The 17632-nt window shown below is 44.3% G+C and overlaps 1 protein-coding gene across 1 annotated transcript in view; it reads right to left on the bottom strand.

Annotated features, from left to right (window-relative positions):
• The window catches only part of LOC142316190 (vomeronasal type-2 receptor 26-like), a 120082-nt gene extending 102749 nt beyond the window's left edge, over positions 1–17333 (bottom strand). The window contains exon 1 of the mRNA XM_075352642.1: positions 17251–17333. Within this exon, the coding sequence (XP_075208757.1) occupies positions 17251–17333 (83 nt within the window). The remainder of the gene's footprint in view (positions 1–17250) is intronic.
• Between the last annotated feature and the right edge of the window lie 299 nt (positions 17334–17632).

Genomic DNA, 17632 nt, shown 5'->3' with positions numbered 1-17632 from the left:
TTGGTGATGTCGGGTATCTGATAGACGCCTGACCTCACCAACCCCCGGGCTTGATGCCAGGTGACATTACACATCTGGTATTAACCCCATATATTACCCCGTTTGCCACCGCACCAGGGCGCGGGATGAGCTGGGGCGAAGCACCAGGATTGGCGCATCTAATGGATGCGCCACTTCTGGGGCGGCTACGGCCTGCTATTTTTAGGCTGGGGAGAGTCCAATAACCATGGACCTCCCTAGTCTGAGAATATCAGGCCCCAGCTGTCTGCTTTACCTTGGCTGGTGATCCAATTTTGGGGGACCCCTACGTGTTTTTTTTTTTAATTATTTATTTAATTTAAAATAACAGCGTGGGGTGCCCTCAGTTTTGGATTACCAGCCAAGGTGAGGTTGCCAGCTGTGGTCTGCAGGCTGCAGCCGTCTGCTTTACCCTAGCTGGCTACAAAACTAGGGGGAACCCTACGTCATTTTTTTTTTCATTTTTTTGGCTAAATACAAAGCTAAGCACCCCTTAGTGCCACATGAAAGGCACCAAAGGGTGCTCCACTTTTTCTCCACTTTTTCTCCACTTTTTCTCCATTTTTTTCTCCACTTTTTCTCCACTTTTTCTCCACTTTTTCTCCACTTTTTCTCCATTTTTTTCTCCACTTTTTCTCCATTTTTTTCTCCACTTTTTCTCCACTTTTTCTCCATTTTTACTCCACTTTTTCTCCACTTTTTCTCCACTTTTCCTCCACTTTTTCCCCACTTTTTCTCCACTTTTTCTCCACTTTTTCTCCACTTTTTCTATACTTTTTCTCCACTTTTCCTCCACTTTTCCTCCACTTTTTCTCCACTTTTTCTCCATTTTTTTCTCCACTTTTTCTCCACTTTTTCTCCACTTTTTCTCCACTTTTTCTATACTTTTTCTCCACTTTTTCTCCACTTTTTCTCCATTTTTTCTCCACTTTTTCTCCACTTGTTCTCCACTTTTTCTCCACTTTTTCTCCACTTTTTCTCCACTCTTTCTCCACTCTTTCTCCACTCTTTCTCCACTTTTTCTCCACTTTTTCTCCACTTTTTCTCCACTTTTTCTCCATTTTTTCTCCACTTTTTCTCCACTTTTTCTCCACTCTTTCTCCACTCTTTCTCCACTTTTTCTCCACTTTTTCTCCACTTTTTCTCCATTTTTTCTCCATTTTTTCTCCATTTTTTCTCCATTTTTTCTCCGTTCTTTTTCTATGGTCAGTCTACCCATTAGCTCTGCCATGCATACTGTAGCTCTACACCTACTGCACATGTTACTTTATGATTGACATCTCTTTCGTACCAGAGCTGTCTAAGCCTACTCTGACCCCATATTTGTCATTACTATATTGTCCTTGTACTGTATTATGACATTTGTATCATGTGTTTCATTTCTTGCTGTGTTGCAATTTTTTTGCTGCATCCCAATTGTACCTCTACATTGTTCGAGTTTATGTTATTTTTCTCTCACTCTTATGTGATACTGTATATTGTCATTTTTAATGATTACAAGCAGATAAGTCCAATCTGACGAAGGCTCAGGCCGAAACGTCATTTGTAACTTGTTTTAGACAAAAACATATATGCTTATGAAAAAAAAAATTTCTTAATACGGACCAATAAAGAGTGATTTTGCATTACTATCCGTTGTGACTTACTGACTTAGTCTGGGAGATTTAGAGTGCCGAGGTTACTCACTAATTTTATCTATTATTACCTCTGAGCACCTATATACCAGTGAGCAGAGCTTCCTCTACAGTAGTTCTCCTGATTAGGCATGCCCTTACCTCATGAGCAGGGCATTGCAGCTTTGGTAGCAACCATTACGACATGGACTCTGCTGCTGTGGATCCGAGAAGAGTGAGTGCAGATTCATTGCACCCACACTCCTCACATGAAGGGTCCGCACTCCTAGAAAATGGGGGATACGTTCCCTGAGTGTCTCCCCCCCATATTCTAGACGGTCCAGAGTCGTCGTGGGACCCCTTTATTTTTTTTCTTATAATAAATTGGTGAAAGAGGAAATGTTTTGGGGACTGTTTTTTCAAATAAATTTCTTTTGTCGATTTTTTTTTTGTTTGTTAGTACTGACAGTTTATGATGTTGGGTATCTAATAGACGCCATGACATCACAAACTGCTGGGCTTGATCTCAGGTTACCTTACAGCTAGTATCAACCCGATTTATTACCCCATTTTCCACTGCACCAGGGCACGGGATAAGCTGGGGTGAAGCGCCAGGATTGGCGCATCTAGTGGATGCGCTACGTCTGGGGTGCCTGCGACCTGCTATTTTTAGGCTGTGAAGGCCCAATAACTATGGACCTTCCCACCCTGAGAATACCAGACCACAGCTGTCCGCTTTACCTTGGCTGGTGATCCAATTTGGGGGGGACCCTACTTTTATTGTGTAATTATTAATATTTATAAAATAATTATAAAAAAGAGCCTGAGGGGACCTCCACATTGGATCCCCAACCACGGTAAAGCTGCCAGCTGTGGTTTTCAGGCTACAGCCATCTGCTTTACCCTAGCTGGCTATCAAAAATGGGGGGACCCAACGTCATTTTTTTTTTTAACAATTTTTTAAATAGAAAAAATTAATGGGCTTCCCTGTATTTTGATTGCCAACCAAGGTAACGGCAGGCAGATGGGGGTGGCAACCCATAGCTGTCTGCTTTATCTGCGCTGAGAATCAAAAATACCGCGGAGCGCTACGTCATTTTTTTAAAGATTTATTTTTACAGCACTGTGATGTCCAGCAATCAAAATACAGGGAAGCCCATTTTATTCTTAGTTATTTAAATAAATAATTAAAAAAAATATATATGGGCTCCCGCTGCATTGTTTGTATTGCTAGCTAAGGGTAATCCAAGCAGCTACTGGCTGCTAACCCCCACTGCTTGGTGTTACCTTCACTGGCAATGGAAAATCCAGGGAAGCATTTTTTATTTTTTTTGCCAAAAAACTACAAAAAAAGGACGTGAGCTTCGCCATATTTTTGCATGCTAGCCAGGTACAGCAGGCAGGTGCTGGAAGAGTTGGATACAGCGCCAGAAGATGGCGCTTCTATGAAAGTGCCATTTTCTGAGGCGGCTGCAGACTGCAATTCGCAGCAGTGGGTCCCAGAAAGCTCAGGCCAACCTGTGTTGCGGATTCCAATCCCCAGCTGCCTAGTTGTACCTGGCTGGACACAAAAATGGGGCGAAGCCTACGTCATTTGTTTTCTAATTATTTCATGAAATTCATGAAATAATAAAAAAAGGGCTTCCCTTTATTTTTGGTTCCCAGCCGGGTACAAATAGGCAACTGGGGTTTGGGGGCAGCCGTACCTGCCTGCTGTACCTGGCTAGCATACAAAAATATGGCGAAGCCCACATAATCTTTTCAGGGGGCAAAAAACTTCTGCATACAGTCCTGGATGGAGTATGCTGAGCCTTGTAGTTCTGCAGCTGCTGTCTGTCTGTATGGAGAAGAGCAGACAGCAGCTGCAGAACTACAAGGCTCAGCATACTCCATCCAGGACTGTATGCAGAAGTTTTTGCCCACCAAAAAATTGACGTGGGCTTCGCCATATTTTTGTATGCTAGCCAGGTACAGCAGGCAGCCACGGGCTGCCTCCAACCCCCAGTTGCCTATTTGTACCCGGCTGGGAACCAAAAATATAGGGAAGCCCATTTTTTTTTAATTATTTCACTTATTTCATGAAATAATTAAAAAACAAATGACGTGGGCTTCGCCCCATTTTTGTGTTTAGCCGGGTACAACTAGGCAGCTGGGGATTGGAATCCGCAGCACAGGTTAGCCCGAGGTTTCTGGGCGCCTCTGCTGCAGATTTCAGTCCGCAGCCGTCCCAGAAAATGGCGCTCTCATAGAAGCGCCATCATCTGGCGCTGTATCCAACTCTTCCAACAGCCCTGGAGCCGGGTGGCTTGTTGGGTAATCATGAGTTAATACTGGCTTTGTTTTACTAGCCAGTATTAAGCCAGAGATTCTTAATGTCAGGCACGTTTGACCCGGCCATTAAGAATCTCCAATAAAGGGTTAAAAAAAAGACACCACACAGAGAAAAAATACTTTAATAGAAATAAATACACAGACACATTAGAGACTCCATCTTTATTACCCCCTGTCAGCCCTCCACGATCCATGGTCTTCTGTCTTCTTTCTTTCTAGTGTAGTAGTAGTGAGGATTGTAGTGAGGATGAGGTTCACCAGCCCATCACTTGGGGCTGGGGAACCTCATCCTCAGTACAATCCTCACTAGTGTAGTAGTAGTGACGATTGTAGTGAGGATGAGGTTCACCAGCCCATCACTTGGGGCTGGGGAACCTCATCCTCACTACAATCCTCACTACAATCGGGAAGCAGCGTGCAGCCTTCACTCCGTGAGTGATCAGTGCTGGCTGTCAGCGGTAACAGCGGTAACGCTGACAGACGCGTTACCATAGCAACGGTGCTCTCGGAGCTGCGGTTAGCGGTGACGTCACCGCTAACTGCGTTGCTATGGCAACGGTGATCTCCGTTAATGACCGGCTGTGTCAGCCGGTCCCTAACGGAACGGGGAGTCGACCGTGTGCTACAGCATGTTGCCGGTACACGGCGATACACATATGTGCACCGTGTACCGGAGAGATGCACTCGCAGGTCCAACATGACGCGTCATAGTCATGTGACCAGTCTGTAGCCAATGAGATAATAGCCACGTGACTGGTCACATGGCTATTTTGACGTCACGACAGGTCCTGCATCTCTGCTGGCAGTGCCGGTCTCGGGAGGATTCAGCGATCATCGGATGGAATAGCGTCAGGAGACAGAGTGCAGAAGGGATCGCGGGGACCGGTAAGTGTTATGGCAATGTTTATTAACTGTTTGTGTACATTTATCATGCATTTTTATGTGTTTGTGATTGCCTCCCATTATAGCCTATTGGTTCTAGTTCGGTTCGTCGAACGTTCGACGAACCGAACTCGAACGGGACCCCCGTTCGGCGAGCCGACCTCGAGCCGAACCGCGACCGGTTCGCTCATCTCTAGTCGCTACATGTTATGCTTGGTTATTTGGCCATGATCCAGCATGGAAAGCTTTTGTGAATGTGCATTGTTAGATTGCAATTTCATGATGGCATAGAGTGAAGTTGCTCAGGGCTGCAGCATGTAGCAACAATTACAAAACACTTTAAGGATTATACAGGTACTACAAAGAGTGTGAGTGTCTGGAAAGGTGAGCAGAGGTTATTTGTAATTGTTTTTTTTCTACTTATTACTTTACTTTCACACTGGGGTCTCATTACATCACAGAGCATAATAAGGGAAATTAAACTGGTGAAAAATAAATTTGATGTAAATCAACATTTTTTGTAAAATACATGCAAGTTTAAAGTATTGAATCTCATGTAGTGATCAGCAAGCACAAAACTTCGCGAGTGCTCATTAATTGAATTGAGCAGGTCCAATGCTAGGGTAGGCTCTAGTCGAATAACAAGAATATTGGAAATTTATGGGGAATTCAAGTATTTTTAAAGCATAAACCCCTCAGAAAGTTGGAGAGGCTGTAAAGTTGCTGAAATAGATGGAAACAGCACTCAAATGGAATTGGAACAGCAGAGAGAAGACTGGATTCTGATTCCCAGTCACTGCTAGATAATTGGAAAATAAATTATTTAAAAAAACAAAAAGGGGTCCCTCTATTTTTTTATCACCAGCCAAGTGAAAGTGTAGCACACTCTTCTCTCCTTCTCTCCTCTCCCCCTAGGCCAGCAAGGATACCAACACCATCACCTCCTCGGCTGCAAGATTGTTTCTGCAGGTATGCAAGTGTTGCGTTGTCATCTACATTCCCACATGTCAATCTTCATGCTGCGTAGTCCTCTGCTCACCCGCATGCTACCCTCATATTGCGCTATCCTCTGTTCTCTTGCATGGCCATCCACGTGTGTATTGATTCCCTGTCCTACCACAAGGCCAACATCATGCTGCATGGTTCTCTGATGGCCCTTATGGCCACCCACGTGTCGCGTGGCCCTCTGCATTGCTGCCAATATTTAGTGAGGTCCTCACATCACCCCTTAACTGATTCCTCTGTGTGTCAGTCTCCAGCTTCAGCCTAGGCCCCATGTCCAGCACACGGAGAGCTAGGTTTCCTTGTCTCCAGCCTATTCTGCTCATGCATGCTTACTGTACCTTTAAGATGAAACCTGCACACCTTGCAAAGGTGTCCCCAGCTTAATACTAGGAGACACCAGGTATTTAACTCCTTTACCCCAGAGCATGGTTTTCACCTTAATGACTGGGATATTTTTTTTTTAATTCTGACCAGTGTCACTTTAAAAAATTATAACTCTGGAAGGCTATAACGGAGATAATCTGAGACAATGTTTTATGACATATTGTACTTTATGATGTGGTAAATTTAACATGATAATTTTTGTGTTTATTTGAGAAAATATCGGAAAATTCTGCAATTTTCAAAATCACAATTTTTATTCCCTTAAATCTTAGAGTGATTTTACACAAAATAGTACATAAAATTTCCCACATATTTTCTTACATCAGCACAATTTTTGAAACATAATTTTTTTTTGCTAAGACGTTAGAAGGATTAAAGTGACCCCATTCTAAACACTGCACCCCTAAAACTGCTCAATACCACATTCAAAAAGTTTATTAACCTTTTATATATTTAACAGGAACTAAAACAAAAAAATGAATAATTTGCTTTTTTTAGCCCTAAATTTCGTATTGTCACAAGGTTAATAAAAGAAAATGCACCAAAGGATTTGATGTGCAATTTCACATGAGTACACTGATAACCCACATGTGGTGGAAATCTTCTGGTTGAGCACATGGCAGGACAAGGAAGGGAAGGAGCTCCATTTGTTGCATTTGGAGAGCTCCTAATTTGCCTAAGCAGTAGAACTCCCCATAAGTGACCAAATTTTAGAAATTAGACCCCACAAGCATTTTATCTAGATATTTGGTGAGCACCTTGAACCCCCAGGTGCTTCACAGAATTTTGAAACACTGAACCTTGAAAATGAAAAAATACATTTTTACCTAAAAGAATGTTACTTTAACCTCAAATGTTTCATTTTCACAAGCATAACAGAAGATAATGCACCATAATGTTTGCTGTGAAATTTTTCCTGAGTGCGCCAATCCCACATATGTGGTGTAAAATTACAGTTTGGCTGCACAGCAGTGCTTGAAAGGGAAAGAGAGCCATTTAAATTTTTGAATACAAAATTATTTGGGATAATTAGTGGATGCCATGTCACATTTGATGAGCCCATGAGGTGCCTAAGAGTGGAGATCCCCCACAAGTGAGCCCATTTTGGAAACTAGACCCCTCAAGGAATTTATCTAAATGTTGAGCCATGAAAATGAAAAAATACATTTTTAACAACAAAAATGTTTCTTTAACCGCAAATTTTTCATTTTCACTTGGGTCACTAGGGTCACAGGAGATAATGGACCATACAATTTGTTGTACAATTTCTACATTCGCAAATACCCCATGTGGTCAAAAACTATTTTTGAAGCACAGTGCAAAGTGAAAAAGGGAAGGAGCTCCATATTTGAGCTCCGATTTAGTTGAAATAGTTTGTGGGTGCCTTGTCACATTTGCAGGGGCACTAAGTGCCAGAATAGCAGAAATTTGCCCATATTTGGAAAATTAGATCCCTTTGCATGTTCATATACGGGTATAGTGATGGTTTAGTCCCTAGAAAACACCCATGTAGTCAAACACAGTGTTTGTTGCAGAATTACTGCATATTGCAAATAAGCCCCTTTCATGCCCAGTACATTGTAGTGTCCGTACATTGTGCCCAGCTTGTGCTTCTGGAGACCTGCGCCTTATAAGTTAAACGACTCTCATCACTGCAACAATTCCATACATGTGAATGCTAACTGTAATTTAGGCACATTGCAGTGCTCAGAAGAGAAGGGTCACTTGGATTTTGGAGCAGAGATTTTGCGGGATTTTTTTTTTAGGGGGGAGCCACTTGTGCTTTTTCCAAGCCTTTGAGCTACCAGTAATGTGGAAGCCTCCTATATTTCTGTCAACAGATGACGGACCTGAGTGGGGACTTGTGTTTTTGTGGAGTGAGTTTAATCCTATTTAGTGGCAATTTGGGTACAGAACATTTTAGATCAGACCACATTTATTCTGTGCTCTACTTTGAGTACTTACATCAGGGTTTCCATCTCTATCTCCAAAATATGTTCTTCAAATGAAACCCGTGATGGATCCATTCACTAAAAAGGCAGAAGAGTTACTCAGGACTCTGTTTGGCCTATGTTCAGCAGTGCCCGTCTTTTCAAAGGTGAACAAAACTGTTAAGGACTGCACTTTTGTGTATGACTATTAAGACCCATAAACAGATGGACACCATCACACCACAGACCAGACGTGGATTCAAAGGGATTCCTTTTGCCTCATTACAGTGAATTTTCCCTTGGAATTTTCTCTGTATCACATTTTTTAGAGCTTTACACATAATCTCTGGTGTAAGCGCTCAGCATAGAGCACAGAATAAATATGTGCAGGACCATACTGCAATCTGTGGGTATCAGAATAAACAAATCAACAGCAGTAGTCAACATGCCTATGACAATACTATGTATGGCAGACATGTTGATTGGCTGTCTAGCAGCTGAAAAAAATGCAAGGTGGGGAGTCGAGCATGGAGCTTGAGAACCGGTTATACTGGCTCAAGCACTGAGTGTGCCGTAGCACCATGATGCTCGATCGAGTATCCAGCAGTGCCTTGCAGGCTTGCTCATCATTACTTTTATCAGATAAGCTAATGTGTCATGATAATTTGATTCACATGATTTTAATTTGAAAAACAAAATAAGAGCATTTTTGCTCTAATTAAAAAATATATTGAAAGCAAGAAGTGTTGAGCGAGTAATTATTGATTCATACTCGCTATGCTGTTAACGAGTACTGTCTGCTATTCGCATATTCGTTACGAGTAGCTGGCTCAATGTAAGTCAATGGGAAACACATGCTAAGTATCGAGTAACTCGAAAGCTGTACTATTCGCTATTCACACGAAAAGTACGGTTTTCGGGTTACTCGCTACTTAGCAAATATTTCCCATTGACTTACATTGCACCCACTACTTGTAACAAATATGTAAGTAGTGGAAAGTACTCGCTAACAGCATAGCGAGTACGAATAGTCAACTACTCCCTCAACACTAGCAGCAACTGCGGTTTGGCATCTGGGTCACTCTCCTGGCTGAATGCAGTGTTGCAATCTAGGTGTTTACCATGAAGCTCTGTGAAACAAAGAGTTTGAAATCAAAGCAGTCTCAATATCTTGGAATGAGCTTGTACACTTTAGCTAAATTGTTAATTTAGAATCTCATAATTAGTTTTTCAAATTTTCATGAGTTGCAGTGGATAATATTTAGTTGTAAGGTCCATGTCCTTTTCTCCATATCTATAGTACATTATCAAATGTGTTTTTTTTCCCCAAATAAGTAAAAGCAACATAAAAATTGTAAAAGAATATGTCAAATGTACAGTATACTGTGTTTATTGCTAAAAGTATATTGACTAAAAAAATTAAAAATAGGGAGGAAGATTCTATTTCTCGAATTAGATTAAAAATCTATCGTGTTTTCACTACAAAAAAAAGACAAGAAGTTGGTAGAAAGGATAAAAATCTTGAAATACCATATAAAATCTGATTTAATTTCTATTTTTGTCAAATCAATAGACATGCATGTCTCAATATAAAATGACTGCTCAGTAATCAGTTCTTTTTTCTTCTTTCGTCAGATTCAAATTTCACAATTGATTTTTTTTTATGATATAGTTAAGCAAAGCAGTAGAAAAATAATCTTAAACCTAAATGTTATACTTACAGATGTAATCTAATTTGACTATACAAACATTTTGATAACTCCAACAATTATCTCAAGTGACTTACAATAAATTAACATTGTAAAAACTATTGATCTCAAGTTAGGAGAAGGATTTTACTTTTCTACAATATGTTATCCCACAATATACAGAAAGCTGTAGGTATGTTCTAGTATGTTTTCTTTTTTTTCTCTTTTGTTACTTACTGTACGCAGACCATTTTATCAAATATTTCTCCTATATACTCCCATGGTATTATCCATGAATGTACAGTGAAGATTCCTCCTATGATAATGTCCCCATCTTGAGAATACTTATATTCAAATGTATAGTTCTCTATAGGTAGATGACATCCAGGAGCTGAGGTCTCTGATTGTGCAGAGGAAAGCGTCAAGGAGAAAAGTAATATCCAGCAAATCTTCAGTGGAAAATCACATGCAATGTAACGGGACATCAGAGGATTAGTAAAAACTCTTCCCTCTGTTCCAAATTGAATGACAGATGTCCTTACCGAAAAAGTATAAGACTGTACTGAAAATGACACAATGATTGTCTTATATTCTCTTGTAAGTCGTATTATAAGCTCCATGTATAAATTTAAATTTATTAAAAATAAAAAAAAATAACTAAAACTAAATAAGATCACTCTCAGGAGTGAGGGAAATTTTGGAATTGTAAATTTAAAGAATAAAATTAAATATGATTTAAAATATCAGCCAATGTGTTACTGTAAAGAAACTCTGTGAAGGGTCACCTGGAAGCAGTAAAATGGCTTGGCCACTCCATTTATCTTATCCTAGGGATCACCCTGTCCTTCATCCTTCTAAGTAGAGATGAGCGAACCGGCCGTGGTTCGGCATCAAATTTGCTTCGCCGAACTGAGGTCTGGTTCAAGTTCAGTTCGGCGAGCCGGTTCGGCGAACCACTGGAACCCCATAGGAAACAATGGGAGGCAATCACAAATACATAAAAACACATTATAAATGTACACATACAGTTAATAAACATTGCCATAACACTTACCTGTCCCCGGGATGTGTCCTGCACTCTGTCTCCTGCAGCTTTTCCATCGGTAATCGCTGCGTCCTCCGGGAACACCAGCAATGATGCAGGACCTATTGTGACGTCAAAATAGCCCTGTGACCAGTCACGTGTCTGTTATCTCATTGGCTACAGACTGGTCACATAACTATGACGCGTCATGCTAGGACCTGTCATTGCATCTCTCTGTTACACGGTGCATGTTTGTGTATCGCCGTGTACCGGCGACATGCTCTAGCACGCGGTCGACTCCCCGCTCTTCTTCCCCGTTCCCTTAAGGTACCGTCACACTAAGCGAAGCTCCAGCGATCCCACCAGCAACCTGACCTGGCAGGGATCGCTGGAGCATCGCTACACGGGTTGCTGGTGAGCTGTCACACAGGCAGATCTCACCAGCAACCAGTGACCAGCCCCCAGCCAGCAGCGACGCATGGAAGCGATGCTGCGCTTGGTAGCTAAGGTAAATATCGGGTAACCAACCCGATATTTACCTTGGTTACCAGCGCACACTGCTTAGCGCTGGCTCCCTGCACTCCTAGCCAGAGTACACATCGGGTTAATTACCCGATGTGTAGTCTGGCTCTGTGTGCAGGATCAGGGAGCCGACAGCGTGAGAGCGGCGGATGGTGGTAATGAAGGTAAACAACGGGTAACCAAGGAAAGGGCTTCTTGGTTACCCTATGTTTACCGTAGTTACCAGCATCCGCAGAAGCCGGCTCCTGACCGGTGACACAGCCAGTCAATAACGGAGATCACCGTTGCCATAGCAACGCACTTGGTAGCGGTGACGGGACCGTCCCGCTACCAGGACGCAGTGGCACCGGAATCACGTGATCGGAGCACCGTTGCTATGGCAACCCGTGCCACAGCCTGTGGTCACTCTCACAGAGTGATTTCTGCATGGAGCACAGCGTCCTTTCTCCCATGCACTGCTGTCTGATGGAGCAGACAGAGCTGCATGTGTTGAAGGAGAAAGAAGACAGAAGAGCAGGATCGTGGAGGGGTGACAGGGAGTAATAAACATGGAGTTTCTAAGTGTGTCTGTGTATTTATTTCTATTAAAGCATTTTTTCTCTGTGTGGTGTTTTTTTTAACCCTTTATTGGAGATTCTTAATGGCTGAGTCAAACGTGCCTGACATTAAGAATCTCTGACTTAATACTAGCTAGTAAAACAAAGCCAGTATTAACTCATTATTAACCAGCGAGCCACCCGGCTTCAGGGCTGTTGGAAGAGTTGGATACAGCGCCAGAAGATGGCGATTCTATGAGAGCGCCACTTTCTGGGGTGGCTGCGGACTGCAATTCGCAGCAGAGGGGCCCAGAAACCTCGGGCTAACCTGTGCTGTGGATCCAATCCCCAACTGCCTAGTTGTACCCAGCTGGAAACAAATATGGGGCGAAGCCTACGTCGTTTTGTTTTTTTAATTATTTCATAAAATTCATGAATTAAGTAAAAAAAGGGCTTCCCTATATTTTTAGTTTCCAGCCGGGTACAAATAGGCAGCTGGGGGTTGGGGGCAGCCATACCTGCCTGCTGTACCTGGCTAGCATACAAAAATATGGCGAAGTGCACGTCATTTTATTTGTAGTTTTTTGGCAAAAAAAATAAAAAATGCTTCCCTGGATTTTCCATTGCCAGTGAAGGTAACACCAAGCCGTGGGGGTTAGCAGCCAGTAGCTGCTTGGATTACCCTTAGCTAGCAATACAAAAAATGCAGCGGGAGCCAATATATATATTTTTTTAATTATTTATTTAAATAACTAACAACAAAAAGGGCTTCCCTGTATTTTGATTGCTGGACATCACAGTGCTGTAAAAAAATGATGTAGCGCTCCGCTGTATTTTTGATTCTCAGTGCAGATAAAGCAGACAGCTACGGGTTGCCACCCCCATCTGCCTGGCATTACCTTGGCTCACAATCAAAATACAGGGAAGCCCATTATTTTTTTTTATTTAAAAAAATAGTTACAAAAAAAATGACGTTGGGTCCCCCCATTTTTGATAGCCAGCTAGGGTAAAGCAGATGGCTGTAGCCTGAAACCACAGCTGGCAGCTTTACCGTGGTTGGGGATCCATTGTGGAGGTCACTCTAGGCTCTTTTTTTAAAATTGTTTTATAAATATTAATAATTACAAAAAAAAAGTAGGGTCCCCCCCAAATTGGATCACCAGCCAAGGTAAAGCGGACAGCTGTGGTCTCGTATTCTCAGGGTGCGAAGGTCCATAGTTATTGGTCCTTCACAGCCTTAAAATAGCAGGCCGTAGGCGCCCCAGAATTGGCGCATTGACTAGATGCGCCATTTCTGGCGCTTCACCCCAGCTCATCCCGTGCCCTGGTGCAGTGGCAAACGGGGTAATAAATGGGGTTGATTCTAGCTGTAAAGTCACCTGACATCAAGCCCAGCAGTTTGTGATGTCATGGCGTCTATCAGATGCCCGATATCATAAACTGTCAGTACTAACAAAACAAATAGACGAAAAAAAAAATATTTGAAAAAACACTCCCCAAAACATTCCCTCTTTCACCAATTTATTATAAGGAAAAAAAATAAGGGGGACCCACGATGACTCTGGTCCATCTAGAATATGGGGGGACACGCTCAGGGAACGTATCCCCCATTTTCTAGGAGTGCAGACCCTCCATGTGAGGAGTGTGGGTGCAATGAATCTGCACCCACTCTTCCCGGGTCCACAGCAGCAGAGTCCATGTCGTAACTGTTGCTACCAAAGCTGCAATGCCCTGCTCATGAGGTAAGGGCATGCCAAATCAGGAGAACTATTCTACATTTCCAAATATTGGTATTTGCTGATATTATTGCTATTCCACCTACTATATATTGGGGATAGGATCTTGGAGATGGAATACCCCTTTAAGTCCAGTTATCCAGCTGAATGAATACTAACAGAGCACGCTATTTAGACATGTTTTCTTGTGGCGTATAACGGACTCTCTTGTTTGGTAGTCGTTTAGCAGGGCAACAGAAATAGCAAATCCCTCCATTTGTAAATATAGTATAGCTCTCCTGATCAACTATGTTCCTTACTTCATGAGCATGGCATTGCAGTAGCTTACAGATGCATGGTTACTACCACTCACTGTGTCTGAACACAGGAAGCTGAGCTGACAGCTGCTCTGTGCATGCAGCAGCGTCTATTGTGAAGGAGGGGGCCGCGGGGGATCAACGCTGCAAAGGTACCGTGGGACACCGGGTAACACCGGTGGGGTTACAGGGGGTGACCTGGCAGGGCCTTGGGAGGAGTTTTCTGTCGCATGTGTCATGGCACATGTGACAGAAATCAGAGGAGTAGGGTGAATGCGGCCGGCGCGCTGCTGTGCGCGTGGCCATCTTGGATTTTTGGGAGAGGGTCGGGGGGGGCACTTTGGCGACACCGGAGGGGACCGGGGAGGAGATTTATCTCCCATCTGACATGTTTGTTCATGCCAGATGGGAGATAAATAATTTTTTACCGGCGCTGTCATTTACTGTAACATGATCACTGGTGTACGGTGTATACTGGTGATCACGTGAACGGGGACCGGGAAAACCGACTTGAATCATGATCTCCAGGGTCTCAGCTACCCCTAAAACCTTGGAGAATTTTTTACGCTGGGGGGCGCTATTAAATTATTTCTGCCTGCTGTTTATAAATGGCAGATTAGAATAAGGCTACATTCACACGACCGATCCATTTTTGCGGTCCGCAAAAAACAGTCTGTTTTTTTCACGGGTGCATCCGTGTGGCATCCGTTTCCGTTCCGTATTGTTAGGTCCGGGTAGTGGATCCACTTGGCAGTGCACCCCACCGGAGGTCTGGGTGCACGGTAGCTGGAGCACTAGCGTGGCAGGGACTGCGTCCCACAGGGGATGGGTAGAACAGTCACTGGGGCTTCAGAGTTCCTGGAGACAGTGCAGGAATCCGGCACAAGTGCCGGGTGGGATTGTCAGGCAATAGTATTGATCACAGGACACGTCAGGACAGTCCAGGAAGAACAGAATGTTCCCCATTGGCTGGGAGAGCAATGCAGTGACCGGAGCTAACATCAGAAGGTCAGCCCAGGTCACTGCAGGGCATGACAAGTGTTGCTGTCAGGAGCGAGGTACATTACCTGCGGTGATCTCCGGCACTGCTGACAGCAGACCTGTCACTGAGTTCAATGACCTTCACAGTAAAGTATCGCGAGAGCCTGTGACATCACCGCTAGTGACAGTCTCGGGCCGCAGTGACAGATGTGAAGCGGCGGCCATGGAAGACAGTGTCAGCGCTGCGGTTGGGAGAGCAGGATTTCAACACCGCAGGTAAGCCGAGCAGGGTAATGCGTGCGGAGTGTGAGGTGAGCAGAGCCTAGCAGGTCCATGTGTGCAGAGTGCCAGGTGGGCGGAGCCTAGTGGGGTATTGTGTGCAGAGTGCCAGGTGGGCGGAGCCTAGCGGGACCATGTGTGCAAAGTGCCAGGTGGGCGGAGCCTAGCGGGACCATGTGTGCAGACTGCCAGGTGGGCGGAGCCTAGCGGGACCATGTGTGCAGAGTTACAGGTGGGCGGAGCCTAGTGCGGTATTGTGTGTGGAGTGTGAGGTGGGTGGAGCCTCGCGTGGTAACGTGTGCAGAGTGCCAGGTGGGCAGAGCCTAGCGGGACAATGTGTGTGGGTGGCGGAGTGTGAGGTGGGCAGAGCCTAGCGTGGTAATGTGTGCAGAGTGCCAGGTGGGCGGAGCCTAGCGGGTCCATGTGTGCGGGTGGCAGAGTGTGAGGTGGGCGGAGCCTAGCGTGGTAATTTGTGGAGAGTGCCAAGTGGGCGGAACCTAGCGGGGCCATGAGTGCTGAGTGCCAGGTGGGCAGAGCCTAGCGGGGTAATGTGTGCAGAGTGCCAGGTGGGCGGAGCCTAGCGGGGTAATGTGTGCAGAGTGCCAGGTAGGCGGAGCCTAGCGGGGTAATGTGTGTGGAGTGCCAGGTGGGCGGAGCCTAGTGGGGCCATGTGTGCAGATTGCCAGGTGGGTGGAGCCTAGCGGGACCATGTGTGCAGATTGCCAGGTGGGCGGAGCCTAGCGGGACCATGTGTGCAGAGTGCCAGGTGGGCAGAGCCTATCGGGGTAATGTGTGCAGAGTGCCAGGTGGGCGGAGCCTAGCGGGGTAATGTGTGCGGAGTGTGAGGTGGGTGGAACCTAGCGGGTCCATGTGTGCAGGCAGCGGAGTGCGAGGTGGGTGCCAAGAGCCTAGCGGGGCCATGTGGCGCTGAGGACGTCAGTGTCGTGGACTGCATGGCTGGGGACAGGTGAGTGTGAGTGTGTGTGTGTGTGTGTGTACATGCCGCGTGCAGGAGGGGCGGAGCCGAGCGGGAAAGTGTCGGCTTCCTGCACACGTAACCAGGGTAAACATCGGGTTACTAACCAAAGCGCTTTGCTTGGATACCCGATGTTTATCTTGGTTACCAGTTTCTGGCAGGCTGCCAGCGATGGCTCCCTGCACACTGTAGCTGAAAAAAGCCCTGCTTTTGCTTATAGAACCGTTCTCGAACGTAACTCGAACTGTCGAGCTTTTAGCAAAAAGCTCGAGTTCTAGTTCGATCTAGAACACCCCCCAAAATCACTCGAACCGCGAACTAGCGAACCTCGAACAACGAACCGCGCTCATCTCTACTTTTAACCCATATACAGGGACCTGGACTTACAGTCCCAAGGGTTGAGGCAATGGAACAAGCTCCTGTATGGTGGTTCACACTGGCAGCAGTGGTCGGGTAGCCAAATAACAATCAAGACGGAAAGAAAAGTACAAAATAAGAGGCCAAAATCACAGAACAGATCCTAATGGAGATATGCAAGTGCCCCCCCCCCCCCTGAGCTTCACTTTTAAGATGGGCTTCTATACATTTAGAACCAGGTTTAATTGAATATAGAACATTATATTTCCAGATAAGATTTTTGGCATTGACATTACTCATCGGAAACCAAGATATCTCTTCTGGGCCAGCAATGCACTAGATGTTGCACAGGCTCCACGCCATAAGAGAATCCAGGATGCGATCTTACTCCAAATTACCTTTAAATACAACAGGAGGACTAGGATCTCAAACTAGGTGAACTGGGTAATGATTTGACTTGAGGATGGACTTATGAAACACACTAAGTGCCATAAAAGATGGAGGAGATTTCACGTGGAAGGCTGCAGGTTAATTAACATGATTATTTCATAAAGACCAATGAATCTGGGACACCGCTTGGCATAAGAAACCTTTAGCTTGATATTTTTTGTGGACAACCATACCCTGTTCCAAACTCCAAAGCTTTGGCCTCCAGAACATCTTATTAGCAGCTGAGGTCTAACCTCCCTACGCATTCTTCAAGTTTTCTCTAACTTCAGAACAGAGAAACTTTAATTTAGCCACAGATTTTTCAACCTTTGGAGTATCCATCATGGTTGGTTTAAAAAGAAACAAAATGAAGAAATGAAGATAGAAGCCAAAATCATAGAAAAATGTTGAAATTTTAATGGGTTCTTGATGTTGAGTGTTAATAGAAAATTCAGCTAACAAAATATGATCCACCCAGTCAAACTGACGATCAGACACATAAGGAATTGCTTGAGTATTTCATTATTATCATCTGTCTGACCATTGGTCTCCAGGAGATAGGCAGAACAACTTAATATTTAGTGCATGCCCTTCAAAATTTGAAAATGAATTCGATCTCCTGGTTGAAAACTATGTCTCCTGGA

The sequence above is a fragment of the Anomaloglossus baeobatrachus genome, chromosome 1 (genome assembly GCF_048569485.1).
Source record: "Anomaloglossus baeobatrachus isolate aAnoBae1 chromosome 1, aAnoBae1.hap1, whole genome shotgun sequence".
In the NCBI taxonomy this organism is placed as follows: Eukaryota; Metazoa; Chordata; class Amphibia; order Anura; family Aromobatidae; genus Anomaloglossus; species Anomaloglossus baeobatrachus.
The sequence above is the reverse complement of the archived record's forward strand: the minus strand, read 5'-3'. Positions and strand labels throughout refer to the sequence as shown.